The 26776-nt window shown below is 41.1% G+C and overlaps 1 protein-coding gene across 1 annotated transcript in view; it reads right to left on the bottom strand.

Annotated features, from left to right (window-relative positions):
• NPEPPS (aminopeptidase puromycin sensitive) overlaps nucleotides 1-10709 on the bottom strand; it is a 93817-nt gene extending 83108 nt beyond the window's left edge. The window contains exons 1-2 of the mRNA XM_045813717.2: nucleotides 10383-10709; nucleotides 530-614 (exon numbers count right to left, since the gene is read on the bottom strand). Coding sequence (XP_045669673.1) covers nucleotides 530-614; nucleotides 10383-10643 — 346 coding nt within the window. The 5' untranslated portion in view covers nucleotides 10644-10709. The remainder of the gene's footprint in view (nucleotides 1-529; nucleotides 615-10382) is intronic.
• Nucleotides 10710-26776: the final 16067 nt, after the last annotated feature.

Genomic DNA, 26776 nt, shown 5'->3' with positions numbered 1-26776 from the left:
ACCCGCCTTGATGAACCAATTTTTCATGTTCAAAGCACTTATTTTAAAAATAACTCTTCAGCTTGGGGGTGCCTGGGTGGTGCCATCGATTGGGTGACTGACTCTTGGTTTCAGCTCGGGTTGTGATCTCGGGGTCATGGGATCAAGCCCTGCGTCAGGCTCCACAGTCAGCGCAGAGTCTACTTGGGATTCTCTCTGCCCCTCCCACTCATGCTCTCTCTCTCTCTAAAATAAATAAATAAATCTTTAAAAAAATAACTCTTCAGCTTTATATGCATGGTATTATATTCATTTTACAGTTATGAAAATGTAACCTGCCTAGGGTTACAAAATATGTTAATGTTTGAAGTAGAACTAGAATGTGGCATTTCCTTTATCTCATAGTACAGATTACTAAAATATTTCCCATGAACATCTAAAAATGTTTCCTATTTCTAAAGTAACAAACACTGATATCTTAATCTGAAAATGTATATATCACCACACACACATCATACACACAGCAAATTAAATGGAAAACAGTTCTTACCTTCATCTCCCTCTGGTGCATATGAAGCTGTAATAATGTCAATATCAGCACAATTCATCACAATCTGATTGGTTGCCTGCCTCACCTAAGGGGAAAAGAAAAACCAGCAGTGTCAGAAATAGCCAAGATTAATAACACGTACATCTTCATCTTGGCCTAATGTATGTCACAGGGAATTTTTTTTGAAACCCAGACATCACTAAAACCTAGACTGAGTATTTACACATCAATGGTAAAAATAAATCCGCAGTTTTAAGTAATCCAAGGCAATTCACATTTTCCAAATTGTATTAAAAGCAAAAATAAACACTTAAGTATTTTACAGAATTTAAACATCTGACCAATGAGCTAAATGAAAGCATTTAAAAGTTTTCAAATTAAAAATTAATTAGGAAACATTTCTCATATGTTGCAATTTATTATGTATTTCAACCTACACATCAAACCCATCATAAGACCTTTAAGGATAGAGGAAGAAAAGTGATATCATAAACCATGTCAAAACTTCGTAAGACACTCTTTCAATTTTTTCTCTTACCAAAGTAACATTTTGGATATAACAGACACTAATGACTCACCACCAAAATTAAATAAACTTTTTAAGATTTTGTCTTACTTGCTTCAGATGCCCCAAAATAAAATACAGATATAATGAAAAAAGCCCCATCCTCTCTTCCTCACTACATGGAGAAAACCACTCTCCTAAGGCTAATGTAGCTCTTTCTCATGTATGTATAGTACTTCTGCTACATATATAAAGTTCAGCAAACAATGTTTTTAATTTTATACAAATAGTATCAAAGTGTATATAACCTTTACACCTGGTTTTTTCATTTAACATTGTTTCCAAGATGGGTAAATGCAAACAGATGTAGATCTAATTTTTTAATTTTAACTCCTACAGAGTAGTATTCCATTCTATAAACAACCACAGTTATTCATCCATTTCCTTCCTAAAGGAAGTTAGATTATTTCCACTTTTTTGTTATTTAAAATAGTACCATAGGGGCGCCTGGGTGGCACAGCGGTTAATTGTCTGCCTTCAGCTCAGGGCGTGATCCCGCTGTTACGGGATCGAGTCCCACATCAGGCTCTTCCGCTATGAGCCTGCTTCTTCCTCTCCCACTCCCCCTGCTTGTGTTCCCTCTCTCACTGGCTGTCTCTCTCTGTCGAATAAATAAATAAAATCTTTAAAAAATAAATAAATTAATTAATTAATTAAAATAAAATAGTACCATAATATCTTGTCCATGTTTTCTTATGCACATTTTTCTTTACCGAGAATATCCCAATTATGCTCTAGAGTAATTTCAATTAACACTCCCGTGAGCAAAGAATAATGTTCATCATCCTCTAAAAAACTTAAAAATTTTTGACAATCTGATGGGTATTAAATGGAATTCCACCATTGCTTTAATTAGAATTTTCCTGATTACTGGTAACACTGGTTAAGAATCTTCTCTTTTTAGTTTCTTTCTTTCTTCCTTTTTTTTTTTTTTTTTCCATTGCTTTTTCTCTGCAAATCGTTCATTCATAACCCTTCTCCACTTTTCAAATTTGGTGGTAGACTTGGTTTTATATACTTGTTGCATTTAAACAGAACCTCAAATTCATTTGCAGACCATTCATTTGAATGATCTAAATTTAAAATAACAAAAATACTGGGGCTCCTGGGTGGTTCAGTCGGGTATTGGTTTCGGGTATTGGTTTTGGCTCAGGTCATGATCTCATGACTGTGAGATGGAGTCCTGCCTGCATGGGGCTCCCTGCTCAAGGTGGAGTGGGCTTCAGATCTTTCTCCCTCTCCCTCCCCCTCGGCCCCTTCCAGCTCACACGCAAGTGCTCTTTCTTTCCCTCTCTCTCTCTCTCTCAAATAAATAAATAAATAAAATTTTAAAATAAAATAAAATAAAGTACAGATACCCTAAGTCACAAACAAATGTCTACAGAGGCCAGCCAAACAGGTGAGTAGAGTAGGCCAGGTGAAGGCTATGCATAAAAGAAGGGGAAGTAGCCACTTCTTGGAGCCAATCAATTTATTGCTATACTGAGAAGCAGACTTAGTATTGACAGATCTTCCAATTACAAAAAAAAAAAAAAAAAGCCACAGGGGCTCCTGGCTGGCTCAGTTGGTAATGCACGCAACTCTTGATCTCTGGGTCTGAGTTCGAGACCCATACTGGACAGATCACTTGGAGAAAAAAGAAAAGCCACAAATTTTAGATTTTATGTGCCATCTCCCAAATTGTAACTGATGGCAACTAATAGAAAATTTGCAAAAACACTGTGCAGTCCAAACAAAACCCACATGTAGGTCAATAGTGCCTCGAGATCACTAACAGACCACAGAACTAGGTTAAGGACACATGAGTAATGTAATATCTGTATGAAAAAATGATACCGAAGAGTAATCATTTTATTAATAACCAATAAATAAACAAGATTAATCTCAAACTAAAATTACCTGACCTAAATTACAGATAGTATGTTTATAAGCCTGTAACAGACTGTCAAAATCACTAACACATAACGTGGAATTATTTTGGCTCATTAAAAAAAAATCCTTTTCAGGGACTTGGCTAGGTCAGTTGGTAGAGCGTGAGACTCTTGATTTAGGGGACATGAGTTCAAGCCCCACACTGGGTGTAGAGCTTAGTTAAAAAAAAAAAAAATCTTTTTCATAAATCTCTGTTTCTGAACAAAAATGCCATTTAATGAATTTTTTTTAAAGATTTTATTTATCTATTTGACAGAGAGAGAGCACTTGCACAAGCAGGGGGAGCAGCAGGCAGAGGGAGGGGGAGTAGCAGGCTCCCCATTAAGCAAGAAGCCCAACAGGGCTCGATCCCATCCGCAGGGATCATGACATGAGCCCAAGGCAGATGCTCAGCTGAGGGAACCACCCAGGTGCCCCTAATGAATTAAAAAAAAAATTTAAGTGGTAGGAGCACCTGGCCGGCTCAGTCGGTACAGCGTGCAACTCTTGATCTTGGGGTTGTGAGTTCCAGCCCCATGTTGGGTACAGAGATTACTTAAAAATAAAATCTTTAAATAAATAAACAAACAAACAAATAATTTTGTAAGTGGTAATATTCCTTCATACTGTTTATTTCATTAGGAACATTTCTAAATAGCACTAAAACTCTTCTGTCCCAACCGGCCATTTATAGCACTACATTTGAACAAACAAAAAAGGCCCCTCTGCCTATTTATAAATTCACTTAAAAAAAATTCAGCAACGCAGAGAAATGAAGCACTTAATGAGGCTGGGGTGGGCTGCAGGGAGGTGTCTCCAAAAGGTAAAATGAATAAAAACCTTCCAGGGTTTGAAGTTTATGCCAACAGGATAATAACAGTAGTTTAGTTACACATCTTCATCTTTATCTAGGCAACCGTATTTCCATCCATCAACATCTACAGTGAAGTTAATGGTAACTGCTTCCTCCAGTGTCAAGATACCTGTACAACACTACATATGCCAAATGACATTCGCCTCCCTGCTACTATAACATTCTGAGGGAAAGTGTTTGCATACTTTGGAAAGACACAGTCTACAACATCCATTTACAAGTACATTCTAACTCCTCTTGTGTTTAGGGAAAACCCACCTGTTTATACTACTGAATTAAGCTGCTTGTTGAATAGCTACTAATTTTTTTTTTTTAAGATGCTGCCATTTCTGGAAGGGTAGGAGGGAAGAACCAACGGAACAAAAATACTTATCTTAGTAATAGAATGCTACTCAAATGTTAAAAATCTGACAGTACATTTTGCCTCATATTAGACACGCATTTTAAACAGGACAGAAAGTGCTTGTTTTAGCCCTCAGTGCCTGATTCACAGTAATCAGTTAATAGATATTGTTATTAAGACACACACATAGGGGCGCCTGGGTGGCTCAGTCGGTTAAGTGTCTGCCTTCAGCTTGGGTTGTGGTCCCGCGGTCCTGGGATCAAGACCCGCCATCGGGCTCCCTGCTCCTCGGGAAGCCTGCTTTTCCCTCTGCCTCTGCCTCTCTCTGTCTCTGAATAAATAAATAAAATCTTAAAAAAAAAAAAAAAAAGACATACAGAGACCAAGATTAAATGTGCTGTAATCATAAAGATGTTCCTCTGAATATCATCTAACAGCATTCACCTAACAGTTTATAAAGTGTCTATCAGAATGATATAAAATTTAAAAACTATGTGCTATATTATATAGTACTTTGGATATCAGCATACGTGTACAGATTTAAAATATCTATGGACTTCAGTGCTTCGCTACCACACTGTAACATTGCTCTTTTTGACGTTTTCCCAACAATAGCACTGACCTGATGATTCAGTACATGATTTCTCACATATTAACATCATCATGTTAGTGATGTGTTCCACTACCAAAAATACAGGTAATAATTCAAAGGAATTTCAGCATTAAGATCTGCAAGCTTAAAATAGAAGCAAAATGTTAAAGTTGCATATATACTGGATAACAAGCTCATTTTCAACTTCTCCGTTTGATGCTATTAAAGAATGGAACAACAGTGTCTCCTTTCCTTGTTTCAAACCCAGGGGTAAGTCTTCTTGGAGCCCCATACAGACTGCACTTCAACTGAACCAAACACTAAGCAATGGCTCTACTGAAGGCAGCTTGACCAGTGGTAACAATCTTACAATGGAAGTTTCCTATGAGTTAGGAAGGCAGCAATATGAGATTTTTTTTTTCCTGAATGAGTCTTTATTATAATCACTCAGAAATACATCTTATGGGTACTGTAAGTAAGACCCATGAGGCTTTTCTCTGACTGTCAAAGCCCTCGAATTTTAGTGAAAAGAAATCTCCAGTGTGACAACTCCAAATACCAGTCAGTCTGAAGCCTGAGTCACTTTGCCTTACAAGCAATTTCACCGTTAAAATTTTGTAATAATCATTGCCTTTGTGGACTAGGGCTGTAATTTCTAAAGACAATAAGGAGCAAATAATTAGTAAACACAAACTGAGCCAAGTTTTCTAACAAAAGAGACATTGAAAAGAGCAAGTTGCAGAAAGTCAAACATAGTACCACTAATGTAAAAATTTTAAACATACAGAACATTGCTATTTATTGTTTGTGGCTACTTACATGTGCAGTAAAACTTTAAAACTAGATACAGGAATAATACTCACCTACCTAAAGAGAGAAATTACCTCTGGGAGTGGGGGTGGGAAGAGATAGAAATGGACTTTAGTGGTATCTGTGACATTTTATTACCCAAAAAACATCAGGCACACTCTGAAGCAAATGGGGGGAAAACATTAATATCTGCTAAATCTGTGTGGTGGGTTACTTTTCTGTATTTCTAAATATTTCCTAATTTGAAGTAAATTTTTAAAGTGATTACAAGTAGCCAAATAAACCAGGAGCTATATGCTTAAATGATGTTCAAAACTGAATCTCCAAGATCAAGAGAACTAATCTCAGTTAACAATAAAAGAGCTATCAGAAGGACTCAGTCCTTTGCCACTGACTCACATACAGATTAGAATAAGATCTACTTTATAGTAAGAACAGGCTTGTTTATGTAGCAAAGTTCAGAGAAGTTTCATAGATAATTTACTACTCATGATCACATTTGTCCAGGTTGTATTGGACAATATCAATTATCCAGAACCAGGAAGTTAAAAAAGAAAGAAAGAAAGAAAGAAAGAAAGAAAGAAAGAAAGAAAGAAAGAAAGAAAGGGGCCTGTATAAAAGCCAGAATAGATGATACAAAGTCCATACAATAAAGCTCATTCCCTTCACACAGAAGAGAGTCCATCAAACCCTCATTTAGAAATTTCTTTTTAAGGCCACACAAGCTTTTTATCTGGTTACTTAGACCTCTTCAGATCAAGTTCACTAAGACAGAAGAGGGAATAAATTGCACAATAGGCAGCAACAAGGCATAGTAAGCAGCAAGAAGTAATAACCTAACAGTAAGAAAAACAAACAAAAAAACTCTAAAGAACAGATATGAAACTAATAAATTACAGTGCATAGTTTTAGGTAATCTGTGGTTACAAGTATCAGTGACAGATGTCCAGGATGATGTCCAGTATTTTAAAAAAGAAGAAATGAAATAAGCCTAGATTATAAGGAACTACAGTTTAAAAAAAATAATACATTTTTGGAACATTTCCATCCAAATCAGTAAATATTTTTTAAAGTCTAAGTACCTCAAAGGGTAAGCTTCATTTATCTAGAAAATTCACTGCAAAACTCATTGCCAGATGAATAGTAGATAAAGCTTAACATATGAAAGTTTCTTATATTGAGGTGTTTCCTCATACACATTTCAAGAAACAACAGAAGATCTGAACAAGTTCAATTTCTTATCACCAATCTTTCAAATTTAATTTCTTTCTTTTTTTTTTAAGATTTTATTTATTTATTTGACAGAGAGAGACAGAGAGAGAGAGGGAACACAAGTGGGGGGAGTGGGAGAGGGAGAAGCAGGCTTCCTGCTGAGCAGGGAGCCCAACGAGGGGCTTGATCCCAGGACTCTGGGATCACAACCTGAGCCAAAGCCAGACTTAACAACTGAGCCACCCAGAAGGCGCCCCTCAAATTTAACTTAAGACCATTTAGTGATCTAGCACAATGCTGCACAAGTTATTAATTTTATCACTTTTTTAAGTAATAAACAACCAAAATGACTGCATAGAAAATATGCAAGGGGTGCCTGGGTGGCTCAGTCAGTTAAGCACCAACTCTTGGTTTTGGCTCAGGTCGTCATCTCGGGGTCATGGGATCGACCCCATGTGGGGCTCCACACTCAATGCAGACTCTGCTTTATCTCTCCCTCTCCTCTCCCCCTCCTCCCTTGCCCCCACACACTTACAATACCCCCTTCTCTCTTCAATAAATAAATAAATCTTAAAAAAAAAAAAGAAGAAGAAGAAAATATGCAGAATTTGGGCAGAAAATGCCATAACACAGGGTTGACAATAACATCCATTTAGGTGCCAAGTTTTAGCCTGCCAAACAAACTACTATATCTATAACTCTCCTCTAAGTGCCAATTTAGTCATCACCAACATGAATATTCTGTTGGCAAAGGCCAGGGATTGTCTACTATATCCTGACTTCTGGCCTTAAAGGATGAAGTTAATTTTTTTGGCACAGGTTAAATATTTCCATAAGAGAAAGCCCAATTACTGCATCAACCACAATACACTCATAACAAGGAATTGTAGCCACTCTCATACAAACATCTTATCTGTTTTTTAATGAATTATCCACAAAGCAAGAGAGTCTGAATTCAAAATAGTTAACAAAAATTCATTGCTCTCAAGTATCCTAACGTAAAGGGGGTGCAGGGGAAGGGTGACAATGTCCTATTTCTCTAGGCCCGTGGTAACACTTTTGCAAAACTTGCTGACCTAGACCACACACACTTATGTAAAAGGCAACTACTTTTAAAGTCAATGCACACTGACTAATTTCTTCACCTTCCCCAGGAGTCCACACCCCAGACCAGGTTAAAAATCCACTAAGTTTCTAATATGTAACCTGTACAAATACTCTGGGCTTATCATAAAATTTTGCAGCTAAAGCAACCAAGCAACTTGTATACTTTGTGTAATACGATTCCAACTGTTAGGAAACTGACCCAACACCAGTTATAAATCTAGATTTCTAGAGATATAATCCTGTCCACATTTTTAGATTTCCACAATAAGACACCATCTAATGCCACAATTCAAACTTACTGCTCCAATCCATGGATCTCAAAAACACAAATATATGCTTTTTACTACTGTTAACTTTTCACCAACATTAACTCCTTTACTCTCCCAAAGGTGGCAATCTGCACAATTAAAAAGTCCAATCATTCTTTAATAAAACCTGTTAGAATTCACTTTCATACCATCTTTCATTTGTGTGGCCACCTAGCCCGAAAAGAATTTCTGAAAAGAACTGCTCTGAAAAGCTCCTGTTACTAAAAAAGATTTATTTCCTTATATCAAATTAACAATTCCCTGTTAATATCTAGTATATTACCATGTGCTCCCTCAATGGCCCAAAGCAGCCTTCCACATATTTCTCATTACTTTGGAAAAACAAGGAGAAACCGGGTAAGGAGAAGCATGTCACTACATCTTGTTCTGTCCTAACACTTAAAATCATCACTTCCTAATAATCACTTAAAAATCTTTATTGACAATTTTTTTCCTGAAAATTTTCTCTAAATATATATACCTCTCAAAATTATGAACCGGTGACACTAACTAATGAGGTAAAGAAATAAATGATTTTTTTCCTCTTAGTCTTTTCACATAATGCGAACTCATTCATCATAGGTCCTTCTTCCCGAAGGCTTGCCAAGTCACAAGACACACTACTGTTTACAATTCCTCCCATCTGCCCCCTGCCAATATATATCAAACACTCTAGTCACTTGGCTTAAATAAAGTCTCCCAAATAACCCTCTCAAATCCTAATTTAGACCGAAGATACACTCATTCTGATTCATATTCTTAATGGAAATTTTTAAAATCACTTGACTTTCCAAGGGGTAAGTTTTGCCTTTTGATGCAGCCGGACCCTAGGGCCCTCACGTTTTCACACAAGCACTCCATATATGACAGTACACTTTTTAATTCTACACTTTCAGACATATTTTCAATCTGAGTACTCAGCTTTCAAAGACAACTTCAAACTTTCAATTCATTCCAACACTATACATTTCTTTCATTTCACTGCTATATACACCCTGTTCTTTAAGGTTGAGGCCTACTGGTTTTTCCTCTCTGACTGCAGTAGAAAAAGAAATGAAACAATATATTTACCATCATTCTTTTTAAAAATAACTACTAAATAGTTCCCATTTTTCATCACCGACTTCACATAATACATCATATAACATAGTATGTCACAAATGTCTATTGTTCGGGATCTTTATGGGGCATCAGTACTAATAGTCTCCAAAATCAAATAATACTTCAGATAATGTTGGGGGGGGAGCATGATTCACCAAAAACTGCAATGGAGAGTAATGGAATATTTTCAACAGTGGTATGCTAAAACTAGCAGCTTCTTTCAGAGGAGAGTACTGCTAAGCAACCATCGCTGTAACAATAAATCCACCTGCTTCACAGGCTGCAAAGCTAGGAAGATGGGAGGAAAAGCGGAGATGGGGTCCTCCTTCAGCTTCTCTAGAGGTTAGGAGAGAACAAAGTCACTGCTGCACTGTCACTTGAGGGGAAGGGGAAGGGGGAGGGGGCGGATCATCTTGGAAACCCAGCCCCTGGGCCGGAGCAGGCGGGGAGAACTCAGCAAGGCTGCCTGGGATTAGCATTCTCCTTCTCACCCTCTCCCCCCTTCTAGAATCTCCCCTCCTCGCTAACGCGCGGCGGCCGGAGTCCCAGATGACCGCCCCCTTCCAATGTGTCCTCCGTGGGGCGTAGAGAGAACCAGAGAAAAGAACTGAGTCAGGAGGTTGAGACAGAGCGTGGACTCCGATGACCCCTCTGGCCTCCCCCAACAGCCTCCAGCCTCGCCCAGAACACTACCAAGCCCGGAAGGGCCAGGGGTCGGGGAGGGGACGCCCCGCACAGGTGTGCCCTCCCGGGGGGGGGATCGGGGGGGCCCTCGGGCAGGGCCCGCCTGCTCCCTCGGCGCTCCCCGCAGCGCGGCCCGGGCCCCAGCCCAGCAGGGCAGAGCACATCGGCCCGGGCGCCCCGCGGCCGCTCCAAAGGGGCGCGCCGGTCCCCTAGCCGGCCTCGCCAGCCCCAGGCCCTCAGCGCCCAGGCCCGCCGGCCCGCCCGCCCTCCGGCCGGGCCCCCAGCCCAGCCCGCGGCCTAACTGCTTGCCCCGAAGCTCGCCCTCGGCGCCCAAGGGTCGCCGTACCTGGGCGGCGGCCTCCAGCTTGCCCTCGAAGGTGAAGTCCAGCAAGTCGGGCTTGAGGCAAAGGCTGTAGTTGATGGGGGAGACATCGGCAGGCAGCCGCTCGAAGGGCCTCTTCTCCGGCATCGCGGCGAGGCCCAGGCTGTGGAGGCGGCGGCGGCGGCGAGAGGAGCGGCTGAGGAGGAGAAGGAGGAGGGGAGGAGGCGGAGGGCCGAGGAAGAGCAGGCGGCGAGCGAGGGAGGGGGCGGCGGCTGCCAGCCACATCCACCGAGCGCGGGCGACCGCCTGAGGAGAGCGACCGGGGAGCCTGGGGGAGGGGGCGGGGGAGAGACCCAGCCGGAGCGCTCGGGGCCGGGAGGGAGGCAGTGCGGGCGGGCGGGCGGGCGGGCTGGCTGCCTACGGGGAAGGGGGCGGAGGGGAGGGCAGGGGAGGAGGGCCTGCAGGGAGGGAAGGAGGCGGTGGCGGCGGCAGCTGCGTGCGCGGCCCCGCGGGCCGGGCGCGCCCCCGCCGGTGTGCGCGCGCGCGCCGGGGCAGGGGGCGGAGCGGCGAGGGCGCGGCCGGCTGGGCGAGAGGGTGCGGGGTCGCGGGCGCGTGCTGGGGGCGGGAGGCGTCTCCCTGCGTTGCACCTGTCGGCGCCACTGGGGAGAGCGGACTCGTAGCGAGCCGGAAGGAGCCCAGAAGGATTTGAGAAGCGGAGGGAAGGCGTGTGAGGACCCACTCCCACCCCCAGCTGTACTTGGAAGTTGAAGCCTATGCAATTGGCCGATACAAGTCAGGGTAAAATGTTAAAACATCAATTGGGAGCAAAACCCCAAACTAGATTTTTACCTCCAGATCAGCAGAAAGCACTGACTGGAGGCTCTTTGGCAGTAATTATTCCTATTTTAAGTAGCAACTTCAAGAGATGGTTATGAAAAAATTTGTCAGAAAACCTTTAATAATCCAGGTTATTTAGACCAATGCGATCTGGACCTTGGAGGGAGTGATTTCGGAAGTGAGGAAGATTTTTGTTTCCATAGTTTAATGTTCAAAATAAGGTATGTTTCACCTTTTTCCCGTTTCATCTTTATTTCTGTTTTTTTAAACTAAAAGACCCTTTACCAATTATGGCCTCTTTAACTGTGGTTCAGCTAGTTCTGTAGATATCTCACAAGTTGGGCTGATACATATTTTAACATAAATGTATATTAATTATATATAAATATGTATCAGATGTTTATATTTTTTTAAGTGTCAAGGGCAAGACATTAATCCATAATCCCCACATTCCTTTAAAGAACCTTCTCATGTAGAACCCCTGAATTTCCAAAGCTCAATGCTGAATGATATATTGGACCAGCACTGTATGGTAGAAATACAATCGAGCCAACTAAGTAACTTTAAATTTTCTAGTAAAACATCAAAAAAAAAAGGAAACAAGTGAAATTGACACATCTTATTTAACACAACATATCTAAACTATCATTTCAACATGCAATCAAATAAAAAATAATGAATTTTTTTTTCCATACTGAGGCTCTGAAATGCAGTGTGTATTTTATATTCATCGCACATCTCAATTCTGACTAGCCACATTTCTGGTGCTCAGTTGCCCTGTGAGACCAGGGACCGTTGTCTTGGACACTGGGCCTCCCCTCTAGTCTTCTGAATCTTGCATACCTTTTAGGACATACTGAACAGCTGCAATCCTTTGAAACTAAGATGTGAGGTGAGGCCTTTTGTTACACATCTCTATGACCACTTCTAGGTCATAGAAATAATAATAAGAATAATTTTAATAATATGTTAATTGAATTAATAATTGAATGATAATGTATTGCATGTTTACTAAACACTTTTCATATTTTAATTCATTTAATCCTTTCAACAGCTCTTTTAGGCAGACACCATAATGCCCATTTTACAATGAGAAAACAGGCACACATAGATTCAGTGACTTGCCCAAAATCATACAGCTAATTAATGGCAGTGCTGGCATCAGGACCCAGCAGCTCTCTCCCCCCAAAAATTTCACGGCAGCTTCCCTATTTTTCTAACTCTCCAGTTTCGTTTTATTCTAGTCCATCTGTATCTCAGCTTCTTACGAAGTTATTCTCATTATGCAAGTACCCATAAGGTTCCCTCTTGTCTGTTAAAGCATGTTTGATTTATTACCATTTAAGGCTCTCCATGAACTGTTCTTAGACTTGTTTTTCTTACCCTTTAACATAGATTCTCCAGTCTTAGCAAGCTAACCTGTATGCCATTTGGCCCTTAGAGTTTGCTCATTCCCTCTTCTCTACCATTGTCATGTTTTATTGCTGGAAAGACCCCTTATCCTCTTGGCCAAACCCATACCCTTTCCTTCAAAATTCACCTTTTCCAGTAAGCCCTCATTGACTAACTCCATTCAACTCTAACCCCTTTCCTGTCAGCTCCCAAGTACTGGCTTTTGCTGATTTATTTGTACTTGTTCTGTAATTATACTTTAAAAAAAAAAGATTTTGTTTATTTATTTGACAGAGAGAGCGCACAAGCAGGGAAAGTGGAAGGCAGAGGGAGAGGGAGAAACAGGCTCTCCACTGAGGAGGGAGCCCCAGGTGGGGCTCGATCCCAAGACGCTGGGATCATGACCTGAGCCAAAGGCAGACGCTTAACCAACTGAGCCACCCAGGCATCCTACTGTAATTATACTTTTAATTTGTTTTATATGGATATCTTTTCAAGATGTACTTCTAATTCCTTTATAACTGTCAGAACTGAGTTCTGAACAAAGTACATCTCAACTGTTATTGACCCAGCTAACCAATTGATCAAGAGAATATTTTACCCAGTCTGTAGCCTTTCCTTTATGTACAAGATTTGTGTCCCACAGAGAAATTATGTGAACCTAAGACTAGAGGTAAGAAACGATTTAAAAAACAAAAAGAAAACCTAGGGGCACCTGCCTGGCTCTGTCGGTAGAGCATGTAACTCTCAATCTCAGGGTTGTGAGTTCAAGCCTTGCGTTGGGCATGGAACCTACTTAAAAAAAAATAAATAAATAATAAAAAATAATCACCAAGGCCATAGACTTCATAACAACATTAAATGTCACCCTGCTGAGAAAAAAAGGGAGAACCTTACCTGGCCCTATCCCTAGTCCCATGACCCAGGAAATTCCAACTCAGCAAGATAGGAATGAACCCGGATACTACCTGTAACTTGGGATTAGGGAATGGAAGGTTGTATATACAGTTCTTATAAAGAAGACTGGCTAACAATCAAATATACCCCAGGCAGTCTTCTCTGGAATAACTGAAATGAAGAACACAAGAGCTCTTGGAAATTCACTTCCCCCATGATGCTTCAAAAGGAGTTGGGGGGGGGCGGCGGTGGAAGGGCGGTGCACAGCTGGGTGGCTCAGTTGTTTAAGGACCGACTCAGGTCATAATCTCAGGGTCATGAGATCGAGTCCCAAGTCAGCTTGGAATGTGCCTGAGAGTCTCTCCCTCTGCCCCTCCCCAGTATGCACTCTCTCTTTCTCTCTCAAATAAATAACTCTTCAAAATAAAAAAAATGAGTGGGGGGATTTGAGTAATGTCTCAAGGTCATTAGCCTTACTTCTAACAGATTTCTAGGTTTCTTGTTTAATGAAGCCCTTGAAAATCTCAATTAAAAATCCTATGCAAATTGCATACTTCAATAAAAAAGTTAAGAAAGAAAAAACTAATTAAAGTCATTCTAGGGGCACCTGGCTAGCTCAGTCGGTAAAGCATGTGACTTTTTTTTTTTTTTTAAAGATTTTATTTATTCGACAGAGATAGAGACAGCCAGGGAGAGAGGGAACACAAGCAGGGGGAGTGGGAGAGGAAGAAGCAGGCTCATAGCAGAAGAGCCTGATGTGGGGCTCGATCCCAGATCGCCGGGATCACGCCCTGAGCCGAAGTCAGACGCTTAACTGCTGTGCCACCCAGGCGCCCCAAAGCATGTGACTTTTGATCTCAGGGTTGTGAGTTGGAGCCCCACATTGGGTGTAGAGATTACTTATAAATAAATCTTAAAAAGAATAAAGTTGTTCTAATCTTAGGCACTTTTGTCTTTAGTTTTTACGCACTAACTAGTCTGAGAGTCTGAGGACGCAGTCCCAATCTTACCACTGATTTTATCTATGGCCTAGAGCAAGTCTTATAATTTCCCTGCTGCAGTTTCTCCATTTATAAAGCAGTTAAGTGCATAATGCACGCTCTCCTCAAAGAAAAATATTACGTGACCTGTGGTTTAGGAATTTCTAAAAGAAGTCTATCATGTTCTTGGTGTCAGAATGGTCTTCATAGCAGGGAGTGCTAGATAGAGTTGGAGTAAAGGATATGTAGAACAAATGTAAATCGTTGAAAGAGATGTTTTGAAGCAAAGAGAATATAAAGGAATTGGGACAGGAAGCCAAAACATTCAAGGAGGAGGGAAATACATCCTGGCTGTGGAACATTGAAAGGGGAAGAGAAAGATGTGGAAGAATTTGGGAGACCATTACAAAACCCACCATATTAGGTCAAAACTAAGCATTACTGCTAGTATATAGCCTCCCTGACTTAGAAATTATGGCCTTCAATGTCAATTTCAAGCATGGAAATTATAACTGCAATTTCACTAATGTGAATCTTACCTGTAGAAGACAGTGAGGGGGTTCCCAAAGCCAGGGACACAAAAAGCTAGAAAGCAATCCGTAGGAGGCTGATGCCATGAGATCCCAGCTTTGACTCTTTGTAACTTAAAATGACTGTTGGAATGACTGTTGGAAAAGTGGGGAGTAGATGGAATGTTGCCTACCCATCCTGTGTTTTTCTTGAAAGGAAAGCAGATTAATTCCATATGCTTTAAAATGTACACTAGACTAAAAAAAAATGTATACTATCCTCATGGATACTATATATAACAGGTGATGTGCTTGTGTGTCTGCATATGTATCTAAATAGAGCTGATCCTTGAACAATGCAGGGATTGAGGCACAGAACCCAGTGAGTTGCAAGTCTGCATGGAACTTTTGACTCCCCCCAAAGTTTGCTAATAGCCTACTATTGCCTGGAAGCCTTACTGATATCAAACAGTCGATTCACACGTATTTTGCATGTTGCATGTATTACATGCTGTAGTCTTACAATAAAGCTAGAGAAAAGAAAATATTAAGAAAATCATAAGGAAGAGAAAATACACTTTAGTACTGTATTTATCGGAAAAAAAAATCTATGCGTAAGTGGACCCACACGGTTCAAACCTGTGTTGTTCAAGGGTCAACTGTATATATATTTGAGGGTGGCAATATGACATTATGTCCATCCAAGTATGGCCCCCAGAAAAGGGCCTCGGAGTCAGAAAGAGTTTTATTTCTCTTGGTATCTTTCCATCAGGAAGTTGAAAATGTCATACTTTTCCACCTACCTAACTTCTTTCCTAGCTCCTCCCAGCTTTTTTTTTTTTTTCCAGTACTTCAACTTCCTTTTCCCCAAGCACTACTCAAGGATTAATTACCAATCCCAAGTGACTGACAAGTACATGACTAAACCTAAGCCCTTCGTTGGTGATCTTCATATTGAAATGAGCCTCTTTGGCCGTGTGCTCTTAGGAAGGGTTAGCCACCAGTACCACAGGAATATGAGTTAGGGAGTAAAAGCGACACCTTCTGCTGCAGGTAAGAATGCAGATGTCTGTGTCTGATGCGTGGATCTCTGGAATGCTGCAACATGTCTCATGGAATCCCAAGTCTTTAAAGGTTACAGTGTTCTAGAGCTGGCATGCCAGAATTGACTTAGCAATGTTGTTGCCTTGACTTCACATCCAGAAAAATAATTGAAGGCTCAGGTTGAACGAGACCGGTGGAGTAGCCAAGAGGATTAGAAGTCTCAGCAGCTTGGCATCAGTCAGCCTCAGTTTCTCCACCCTTGGCTCTATTTCTGTTTGCTTTTCAAATCCCTGACAAAAAGAATGTACAAAAGGATTGGTCTTCACTCAATACTTGATGCTGTGCCTACCGAAGAGATTCATAATCTCAACCTCTGTCCAGCCCTAGGTTAAGGGTGGGGTGCAGAAAAGAGACCCAGGACATTAAGGTTTGCCAATCTGTTGGAATCATATCTTGTGGAGTGAGATTTTATGAGAGCGATTTGCTTTGGAGTTTTAGCCACAAATCTTAAATGAGTGAGGATGAAAAAAAAAAAATCTGCTGCTGCCAGCCTCCCTACAGAATTTGCATAGGAACCAAGATTAAGAAACACTTAAAAAGTGTAGGGAGAGCCAGAAATTGGCTTGTGGCCTGCTTATGCATAGGACTGAACTGAAAGTCATCTAGTCCCCAATAAACAAGTAATACCAGGGAGACTTTAAGGAGTGTATCTAAGCCTCTTTCATTTTCAGAGATTCTGTATTTTCTGGGAAAATGGTCTCAGTGTAGAGACTAGCCTTTGGGCTATGGTGCCTTCCCCCCCCTCCAAATAAAATCTATATGGTGACATCTCTGTATTGTGAATTGACTCAGGAAGAAGCCAAAGAGACAAAAAGCAATTCAAACTGCTCAAATTCTTTCATCCTGGGAAACCATACCAGCAGATTTCTAGATATGATCTATTTTAGCTCAAAGTGCGATCACACTGTATAAAATATACATTCACTGAGAATGAGACAGAGCACAGATACCCTAGGGACCTGACATCAGGAATTAGGGCAGGCCAAAAAAAAAAAAAAAAAAAGACAAAACTCTTTGGGCAACAAGGCACCATTCAAACATTCAAGAGACATTTATATTTTTCCTGCCCCAAACATACATTAACTATGAAGCAGAGACCACAATTTTAGGTACTCTGCGTCAGGAAACCCTGAACTCTTGCTGTGCCCTCTCCTGATGTGTCTTAGTGACAAGAGATGCCAAAATATGACATCTTTGTTTAGCCCTATGTACTTTTGCTAAAGTGATCCGTGACTGTCCTGTGTCAATTTAAGAGGACATCGCTATATGGAGGGGTGGTCACAGGATCAAAGGAAATGAGGAGGTGCAGGGCAAAAAAACAAGTCACTATCTCACAGAAAGTACTGTCCTTACTGTCTGAGGGGGTAAATCACTTTCTTTAATTTATAAGCCCCTTTTAATATTTTCCAGGAATTAGAATATTATGGGTTCTAGCCAGGTTAGATTCAGACTTGAAGTTTACAAATTACTTGTCCCGAAAGCAGGCACAAGTTTCATTCTCCTAAACAAGGAAATAGAATGGTAAAATCTTTAAGACCTTTGTTTTCCAAAACTTCTCCCCCTTCATGGTAAAGGGACAGAGAAACCCAATAAACCAGGTTACGCACACTAGGATTCGAACTTAAGTTTTAAGGATAGGCAAAGTAAGTTGGATATGAGTTCCTTTTTGCTCATTTTTTTTTTTATTATTGGTAGAGGGGGCTTCAAATAAAAGGGGATAAGAAACTGGCACAGGACAGAGATAGGTGTGGTAATATTTGCCCAAGGTTAACTGCAAGGCAGAGATTAAAGCCACGATGAGAAGCCTGACTGTTGTTCCCACCTCCTTGCCAAATATCCTTGCCGTCGTGGGTAACTGTCAGAGGACAAGTGTTGAAATATTAGAGAGATCACATGTCCTAGATTTTACAGGACAGTCCTGATTTCACCTATTCTCTCGTGTTGTTGCAGCCATGTAACTGTGCTAGAAATTCCAATATTCTGGCATTTGAGTTTTAAGAAAATGAAAGAAGCAGGGTGCCTGGGTGGCTCAGTCATTAAACGTCTGCCTTCGGCTCAGGGCCTGATCCCAGGGTCCTGGGATCAAGCCCCGCATCCGGCTCCATGCTCTGCTGGGAGCCTGCTTCTTCCTCTCCCACTCCCCCTGCTTGTGTTCCCTCTCTCACTGGCTGTCTCTCTCTGTGTTGAATAAATAAATAAAATCTTAAAAAAAAAAAGAGGAATCAAATATTTATTTTAAAAAAAGAAAGAAAATGAAAGAATCATGTGTCTGGGAGTCAAGGAGAAGAGGGCACATGATAGCTGGTGTCAAGCCCGGGTAACAGGAAGGAGACAGAAAGATCTGATTGCTAGAATAACCAGGCAGCTCAAATGAGGGTAACAGAATCCTGTGCCGCAGAGGATCAGCTGATGCTGAAAAGAATGCTCTCTCCATGAGCGTTTAAAACAGACTCAGCAATGTTGCTGTTTTCAACCCACCTCTGGAGTACTAGTACTCCAGCCTCCATCGGAAGCAGGCTTCCTACCTTGGAAACCTAATAGCTGAGACCTCTCTGACATAATATTAGTCTTATAAAGCAAAACAGTGTGGGTGATCCTTTAGTGAAAGGGGTGGGGGTAATCAAAAATACTTTCACACAGCAATTTTGCAGTCTTCCAATTGCTTTACAAAGTCAGGTCTGTTCGTTCCTCACTAGGAAAAGCAAACCCAGCAAGGGAAATGAGTTCTCGGGGTTGACACATCCATCTGGTTAATCCTAGGCTCTTAGCCCCCACACAAACCGTAGAGACCCAATATCAAGTATACCCTGTATTTAGTATAACTAATTCATGACCACTTGAAATAATTGGAAGTGCATTTAAAGGCTTTTCACAATATTTTTCAAAAAGTGTGACAGAGAGAGTAGAAATCCAGGAGCACAAGAAAAGTTCAGTCCTTCTCCTTTTCTCATAACTACTATTAACCTTGTAATTCCATGTAGTAACCCTAAAGACACATTTGCCTCAGCCAGGTTGGGTCTCTTGTTCTGCCCAGGGCTAGGGTTGCCGATGAAGTATAGGACGCCTAGTTAAATTTGATTTTCAGATAATACATAGTTTTTTTAGTATAAATCTGTCTCAGATATTTCGTGAGACATGTTCATGCTAAAAATACGCAATATTTGGAGGGACTGCTTATACTAAAAACTATTCATTGTTTCATCTGAAAGTCAAATTTAATTGAACATCCTGTATTTTTATTGGCTAAATCTGGCAACCCCACCAAGCAGTCTACTTTCAGATTTTGAAGATGGCAGCCAACGGCTTTTGCACTGTTTGATTTTATAAAAGGGAATTTTAAAATAGCTTCGTGTGTTTGCAAAAATCTTTTTTCTTGAGAGCCGATCGGCATTCTGTCATGTTTAGTTTTTTAGGCTATGAAACCCCCAAAAGGATTCTCTGTCTCCCTTCTCATTTCCTCGTACCCTAAGATATTAACCTTCATGGAAAACAGCATAGGTTCATACCGACTGGCTCCATTAAAATCAACTGGTCTCTTCAAACATTTCAAATACTTTAAATACTTTTTTCTGAGATGAAATACCCATGTTCAGAATAGGGTGGGGATTGTGCCATATTTTATAAGAGAAATTGCTTGGAGAGTGATGTTGGCAGGATGGTGCGGAAGAGCAGCCAAATGCGGATCTACCGCACTGGGAAAGCGGTGAGGGTGTTTGACTTCTTTCTCTCGCCCTGTTACTATCTTGATATACTTTGAGCGTTGCCACTCACCTGCAAATGATGCAGGCAGACATTATAGACCTGATTCTGCCACTCCTGTAGCTATCAAAGCTTAACCATTTTAATGGGGGAGGGGGAAAAAACCCACTGTGAAGAATAAATATTCACAAGATTTTAATCAAGGAGGATCCCAAGAGACTCTCACATTTTACCATAACCCAGGAAAAGGAAATCTTTTCTATAATAATTAATCATTTGGTTCCTCAGAAAAATCATCTCCACTTGTTTTATTAAACATTTATTGAGTGAGTGTGTGCTCCCCTTGCTGTGTGTAAGCTTTTACTGAAGTATAATGTACAGACACAAAAATGGGCAAATCCTGAACTTGCAGGTCGGTGCCTACTGACAGTTGTAACCACTACGTAACTACCGCTCAAAATAAGATACAGAATCTTTTCATCACCCTAGACGGTTTCTTCATGGCCCTTTTCAGTCAATCCCCACCCCTGCCCCCACTTCACCCAAGCAACTACTTTCTGTTTTTCTATCACCATAGATTTGTGTTGCCTATTGTTGTACTTCCTATCAGTGGAACCAGTCAGTATGTGTTTGGGGTGTGTGTGTGTGTGTCTGTGTGCGTGTGTGCACGCACATGCCTCTTTTATACAACCTAATGGTTTGGTCCACACATATTGTATGTATCAATGGTTCATTCCTTTATATTTCCAAGTAGTATTATAGGACTATAATTTATTTATCCATTCTCTTATTCATAGACATTTGGGTTATTTCCAATTGGAAGCTATTTTTTTTAAAGATTTTATTTATTTATTTGACAGAGAGAGAGACAGCCAGGGAGAGAGGGAACACAAGCAGGGGGAGTGGGAGAGGAAGAAGCAGGCTCCCAGCATAGGAGCCCGATGCAGGGCTCGATCCCAGGACTCTGGGATCACGCCCTGAGCCGAAGGCAGATGGTTAATGACTGAGCCACCCAGGCACCCCTCCAACTTGGGGCTATTATAACTAAGGCTAGCTATGAGCATTCTTGTACCATTTTTTGGCTACATGCCTTCTTTTCTCTTGGGTACATATTTAAGAATGGAATTGCTGGGTCATAGGTTAGATGTATATCTGATCTTCTAAGAAGCTGCCAAACAATTCTCCCACATGATGGTACCATTTTATACTCCCACCACCAGTGTATGAGAGCTCCGGGTTTTCCACCTCTTCACCAACATTTGGTGTTATCAGTCTTTCTTCAAAGCCCTTCTAGTTGTGAAATGGCATCTCCCTATGGTTTTCGTTTGTGTTTTTCTGATGATTCCTGATGTTGAGCATTGTCATGGTTTGGGTTCCCTTGGAAGCAGACTGAGAGGGAGATTAGTCAGCAGGAGGTTTTTTCAGGGCTCAACCCTGGTGGCATGGAAGACGAAAGCATGATTGGGCAGAGGAAGAGCTGAGCTGTGATGTAGTCTCAGAGGCTTCAGCTAACCCTACAGAGAGCACTGAAACTGGGGTGACCCTTCAAAAATGTTTCGAGTTTGGGCAAGTGACCAGGATGATGAGTCATTGGATGCATGCCACTGTGTAAAGAAGGAGTGACCTTAGGCAGACCAGGGCTCTTCAGCTGAGCCAATCAAGCCCTGAGAGGAACTGATAGTTGAGGGCCATCCATTGGCAGCCTTTTTAACAGCAGAGGAATAAGCCCTTCATTCCCAAAGGAAAATCTGGGTGATATATCACAGCATTTACCACAAGCACCCTTTCATGGCTTACTGGCCATTTATGTTTCTTTTTTTGTGTGGTGTCTACTTATGTCTTTTGCCCATTTTTTAATTGGGTAGTTTATCTTTTTTGTTTTTGATTTATAGGCATTCCTTATATTATCTGGGTATGAATCCTTGGTCAAGTATATATACTATGAATATTTTTTCCCAGTCTCTCATTTGTCTATTTGTTTTCTTTTTTTTTTTTAAGATTTTTTAAAAAAGATTTTATTTATTTATTTGAGAGAGAGAGCACGAGCAGGGGGAGGGGCAGAAGGAGAGTGAGCGGCAGACTCCCCTAGTGAGGAAGGAGCCTGACATGGGGTTCTATCCCAGGACCCTGGGATCATGACCTGAGCCAAAGGCAGACGTGTAACTGACTGAGCCACCCAGGTGTCCCTAAAGATTTTATTTATTTATTTATTTATTTATTTATTTATTTATTTATTTATTTGAGAGAGAGAGTGAGAAAGAGAGAGAAGGAGCATGAGCTGGGGGTGGGGGAGTGCAGAGGGAGAAGCAGACTCCCCACTGAGCAGGGAGCCTGACACAGGGCTTGATCCCAGGACCTGGAAATCATGACCTGAGCCGAAGGCAGACACTTACCCAGCTGAGCCACCCAGGTGCCCCATCTACTCATTTTCTTAATGGTGTCTTTTGATGAATAGACATTTTTAATTTTGATGAAGTCCAATTTTTCAATTTTTTCTTTTATGGTTAGTGTTTTCAGTGTTCTGCCAAGAAATCTTTGCCTCTCTCAAGGTTGCAAAGATGTTTTTCTGCATTTTTTCTAGAAGCTGTGTGGTTCTTGTGCTACTCACTTTCAAAAACAAAGTTTATTGTGAGGGAGTTTCTGTGTATAAAAGTATTACTTGCTCAACATAGTGAATTCAGGAATTTTAGATGAGCAATAAGAAAACAAAATGGGGGGCATCTGGCTGGATCACTTGGTAGAGCTCATGACTCTTGATCTCGGGGTCTTAAGTTTGAGCCCCACATTGGATGTAGAGATTACTTAAAAATAAAATCTTTTTTCTTTAAGATTTTATTTATTTATTTGAGAGAGAGAGTGAGCACGTGAGCACAAGTGGGGAGAGGGAGAGGAAGAGGGAAAGAATCCTAAGCGGACTCCCTGCAGAACGTGGAGCCCAATTGGGCTCAATCTCACAACCCTGAGACCATTACCTGAGCTGAAACCAAGAGTTGGATGCTTAACCAACTGAGCCACTCAGATGCCCCCAAAATAAATAAATCTTAAAAAAAAAAAAGACAAAATGAAACCAGATTGCATTAATAAGACATAGCACTTCTCAAAATCCTCTTTTCCTCTCTCCTTTCTCTTAACACCTTATGCACAGGTTGATTGTTTGAAACTTCCCTCAACCAGCCCCTTTTTCCCGCTTCCCCCTTCCCTTCCTTCCTTTTCCCATCATCTCTTCCTCCCCACCCCCAAAATGTTCTGGTACGATTCCTGTCACGTTTCTGTAAATATCTACCTTTTTCAATGTCAATTAAATTAAAGCTGTATCTAATTTTCTCCAGGACCCTCATTTTACTCATTTAGCAGCAAAACATTCTTCTTGCCACATGGGAGAGAGGAAAGTTGTGAAAACTCATCCTTATTGTATTTTTTCCTTACATATAAAGCACCCATATGAGCAAACTTATAGACAGGTATATCTCCCCCCACACACATGTGATTGTTTCCTTAGGCTAAATGTCTAGAGTAAAACCCTAAATCAAAGAGCATGAGCATTTTTAAAAAGATTTTATTTATTTTTATTTTATTTTAAGTTTACTTATTTCTTGTAGTAATCTCTACTCTCAATGTGGGGCTCGAACTCATGACCCCAAGATCAAGAGTCACATGCTCTTCCAACTGAGCCAGCCAGGTGCCCCAGGAGCATGAACATTTTTTTAAAGATTTTATTAATTAATTAATTAATTTATTTATTTATTTATTTATTTATTGGGGGGGGGACAAAGGGAGAGGGAGAGAATCTCAAGCAGACCCTGTGCGGAGTGTGGAATCCAACTTGGGGCTCAATCCCCACCAGAAGATCAAGATCTGAGCCGAAATCAAGAGTTGGACATTTGGGGCGCCTGGGTGGCACAGCGGTTAAGCGCCTGCCTTTGGCTCAGGGCGTGATCCCGGCATCATGGGATCGAGCCCCACATCGGGCTCCTCCGCTATGAGCCTGCTTCTTCCTGTCCCACTCCCCCTGCTTGTGTTCCCTCTCTCGCTGGCTGTCTCTATCTCTGTCAAATAAATAAATAAAATCTTTAAAAAAAAAAAAAAGAGTTGGACATTTGACCGACTGAGCCAGCCAGGGGACCCCAGCATGAACATTTTTTTTTTTAAGATTTTATTTACTTATTTGACAGAGATAGAGACAGCCAGCGAGAGAGGGAACACAAGCAGGGGGAGTGGGAGAGGAAGAAGCAGGCTCATAGCAGAGGAGCCCGATGCGGGGCTCGATCCCAGAACGCCGGGATCACACCCTGAGCCGAAGGCAGGCGCTTAACCGCTGTGCCACCCAGGCACCCCAGCAGCATGAACGTTTTTAAGGGTCTTAATACACATTGCCCAACTGACCTCCGGAAACGTACTGGTTTACATTCCTTTCAGCAATGTATGAGAATACCTGCTTCCACACCCTAGAGTGTTATTAGCTCTGTTTTCTTTTCATCTATGCCAATTTGGTAGGTGAAAATGGTACCTCATCGCTCTTTATTTTGCATTTCTTTGAAATGCAATTCAGGAAGAATTTTTTTTTTCCTATTGGCCATTTTTATTGCTTCGGTGAATCGCTGTGCACTTTACACTCTGTATTCTTTCACTTACACCCCCAAGTATCACATGAAGCAGATGTTACTATTCTCATTTTGGAAAACTGAGAAATGCGTGGATTAACTGACTTGCCTGGGATCTCAGTGGCTGGTGACTGGCAGAACCAGCGCAAGTACCCGAGTCAGCTTGACTCTGAACGGGCCATCTTTTCTCCTCAGCTTCTCGTGGTCTTTTTCCGTCAACTCCAGGGCTGATAGAATTCAACCCAAAGAATGGCTGGATCAAGAAAAGACCAGAGCTCAAGTTCCCATTTCGTTCTTCCCTAACACATGATGCATAACTTGGCCCACTGAAGAGCAGACAAGTTTTCATCACCTGTTTCATTTAAATATTAAAAACTTATTAATAGGCATGGATTTTCTCTTGATGGTCATCAGAATCTTCTGGTTTTCCAGCAGTCCCACCCAAATTCTTTATCTGTCTCTAGAGGCTCTCAATGCCTTAGTTTCTTCATTTGTAAAATTAGGTGTTGGACTGGATCATCTTTAAATTTCTTCCTAGGGGCACCTGGATGGCTCAGTCAGCTGGGCATCTGCCTTTGGCTCCAGAGTCCTGGGATCAAGCCCCGCATTGGGCTCCCTGTTCAGCTGGGAGTCTGCTTGTCCCTCTCCCTCTGCTCCATTTGTGCTCTCTCTCTCAGTCTCTCTCAAATAAACAACTAAAATCTTAAAGTTCTTTCTAGTTCTCTTTTTTCAAGATTTTATTTTTATGTCATCTCTATGCCCAACGTGGGGCTCGAACTCACAACCCCAAGATCAAGAGTTGCATGCTCCACTGACTGAGCCAGCCAGGTGCCCCAAGTTCTTTCTAGTTCTAAATTATATTTTTCTATAGAAAAAGTTACTATGCTCCCATCTATCAGCTTTGGCTAATGAGGGCTGCATCTAACAGTTTGTGACGTCTAGGAAATTCCCCTTAATAATAGTATCTACTGCAAGCTCTGACAAAACTTTAAAAGTTTCTTTCTGTGAAATATGATCTACTCAATATCTAAATCTAAGTCAGCATGAGAGATCAGTGTTTAACTTTGGATGTTTTGTGTTTTATATTTATATTATGATGTTCGAAATGCAAGTATAACATTTTAATATTTTTCAACTTGCTTTTACAAAAGTAAATCCTAAATTACTTAAAAAAAAAAAAAGAATGCTTTTTCCTTTCTGACCTGCCTTTCTGTCCTCACTGTCCTTTCCTTTCCCCTTGATATGTTGCATTATTTTCCAGAGGATGTTTCTCTCTTTGTCTCTCTGTTCCCTGGATTTGGATATCCGCCCCTCCCCACCCCAGTTTTGTTTCCATGGTCACATTCTGTGTTTCTACTTTTACCCTCTATCATTCTCTAGACTCTTTACCATCCTCCTTGCTTTACTGTTCTTCATTATTCTCTATGTTCCTCTCTGTGGAAGCTACAAGATAGCTATAAAGCCTGGAAACATAGCTAAAGCTCCCTTGCGACAGATTGAACCCCCTTGATTACTTCTTCTGGGGTATTCAGTGAAAGTGAAAGTCAAAGTTAAATTACACAAGACAAGGCATCACAGACTCATTTCAGGCATTGATAGGGAACTCAGCACTGCATGCACTGTGGACTGGCCCATGACATTGAAGTAAGCATTCTATTGACCCTATGATGTAATGTTACTGAACACAGCATGTACGATAATATCTAGAAGCCTTTTATTATGTATATTCGCCTATGTTTCCAGGTTTCATGGCCACTTGTAGTTCAAGGGATTTTTTTTCCTTGCCTCTTCTCTCTGTGTTACCCGTGTAAGTACGCTTTTCATTAGAACTGGCCTTTGTTGTAAAGATTAAACTTTGCAGACAGAACCAAATGCTTAAGTGGAGTCTATTGAGAACCAGAAGTTGTAGAACATTTCAGTTCTATTTTGGCCCTTCTATGTGTCTCTTAACGGCCAGAATTTCTGTCCCAATTAAGAGGAGGAAGTTACTCAAGAGAGGCCCCTTAGCACCACTCATCCTCCATTTAAAAAAGAGCATATCAGCCATGGCCTTTTTACTTTTTCTGAAACAGTCTGAGAAATTATTAAAAACAATAAAATACGTCTCTACAGAGTACTACTTCCTGAGGCCTTTAAATGTTTATCTGTCATTCCTTTCTTTCCTTTTTCACAATATCATTGAGAGACAAGAATGTATTATTCCCACAGCACGAAAGAGCAACTGGATGTACAGATCGGTTTTGAATTTCCAAAGCTTTCAGTCAGTTGGGCCAGATCTGAAACCAGAAACTGGGTCTCTCTGCTGGCCGAGTCTCTCGTCCGGAGCTTTTTATCCTCCAACAAGAAGCCGTCTGATTGGTGTAGAGGATGTGGCTTGCTTATTCACTGCTCTTGGAAAA

The sequence above is a fragment of the Ursus americanus genome, chromosome 23, assembly GCF_024610735.1.
Source record: "Ursus americanus isolate L20-20 chromosome 23, mUrsAme1.1.p, whole genome shotgun sequence".
In the NCBI taxonomy this organism is placed as follows: Eukaryota; Metazoa; Chordata; class Mammalia; order Carnivora; family Ursidae; genus Ursus; species Ursus americanus.
The sequence above is the reverse complement of the archived record's forward strand: the minus strand, read 5'-3'. Positions and strand labels throughout refer to the sequence as shown.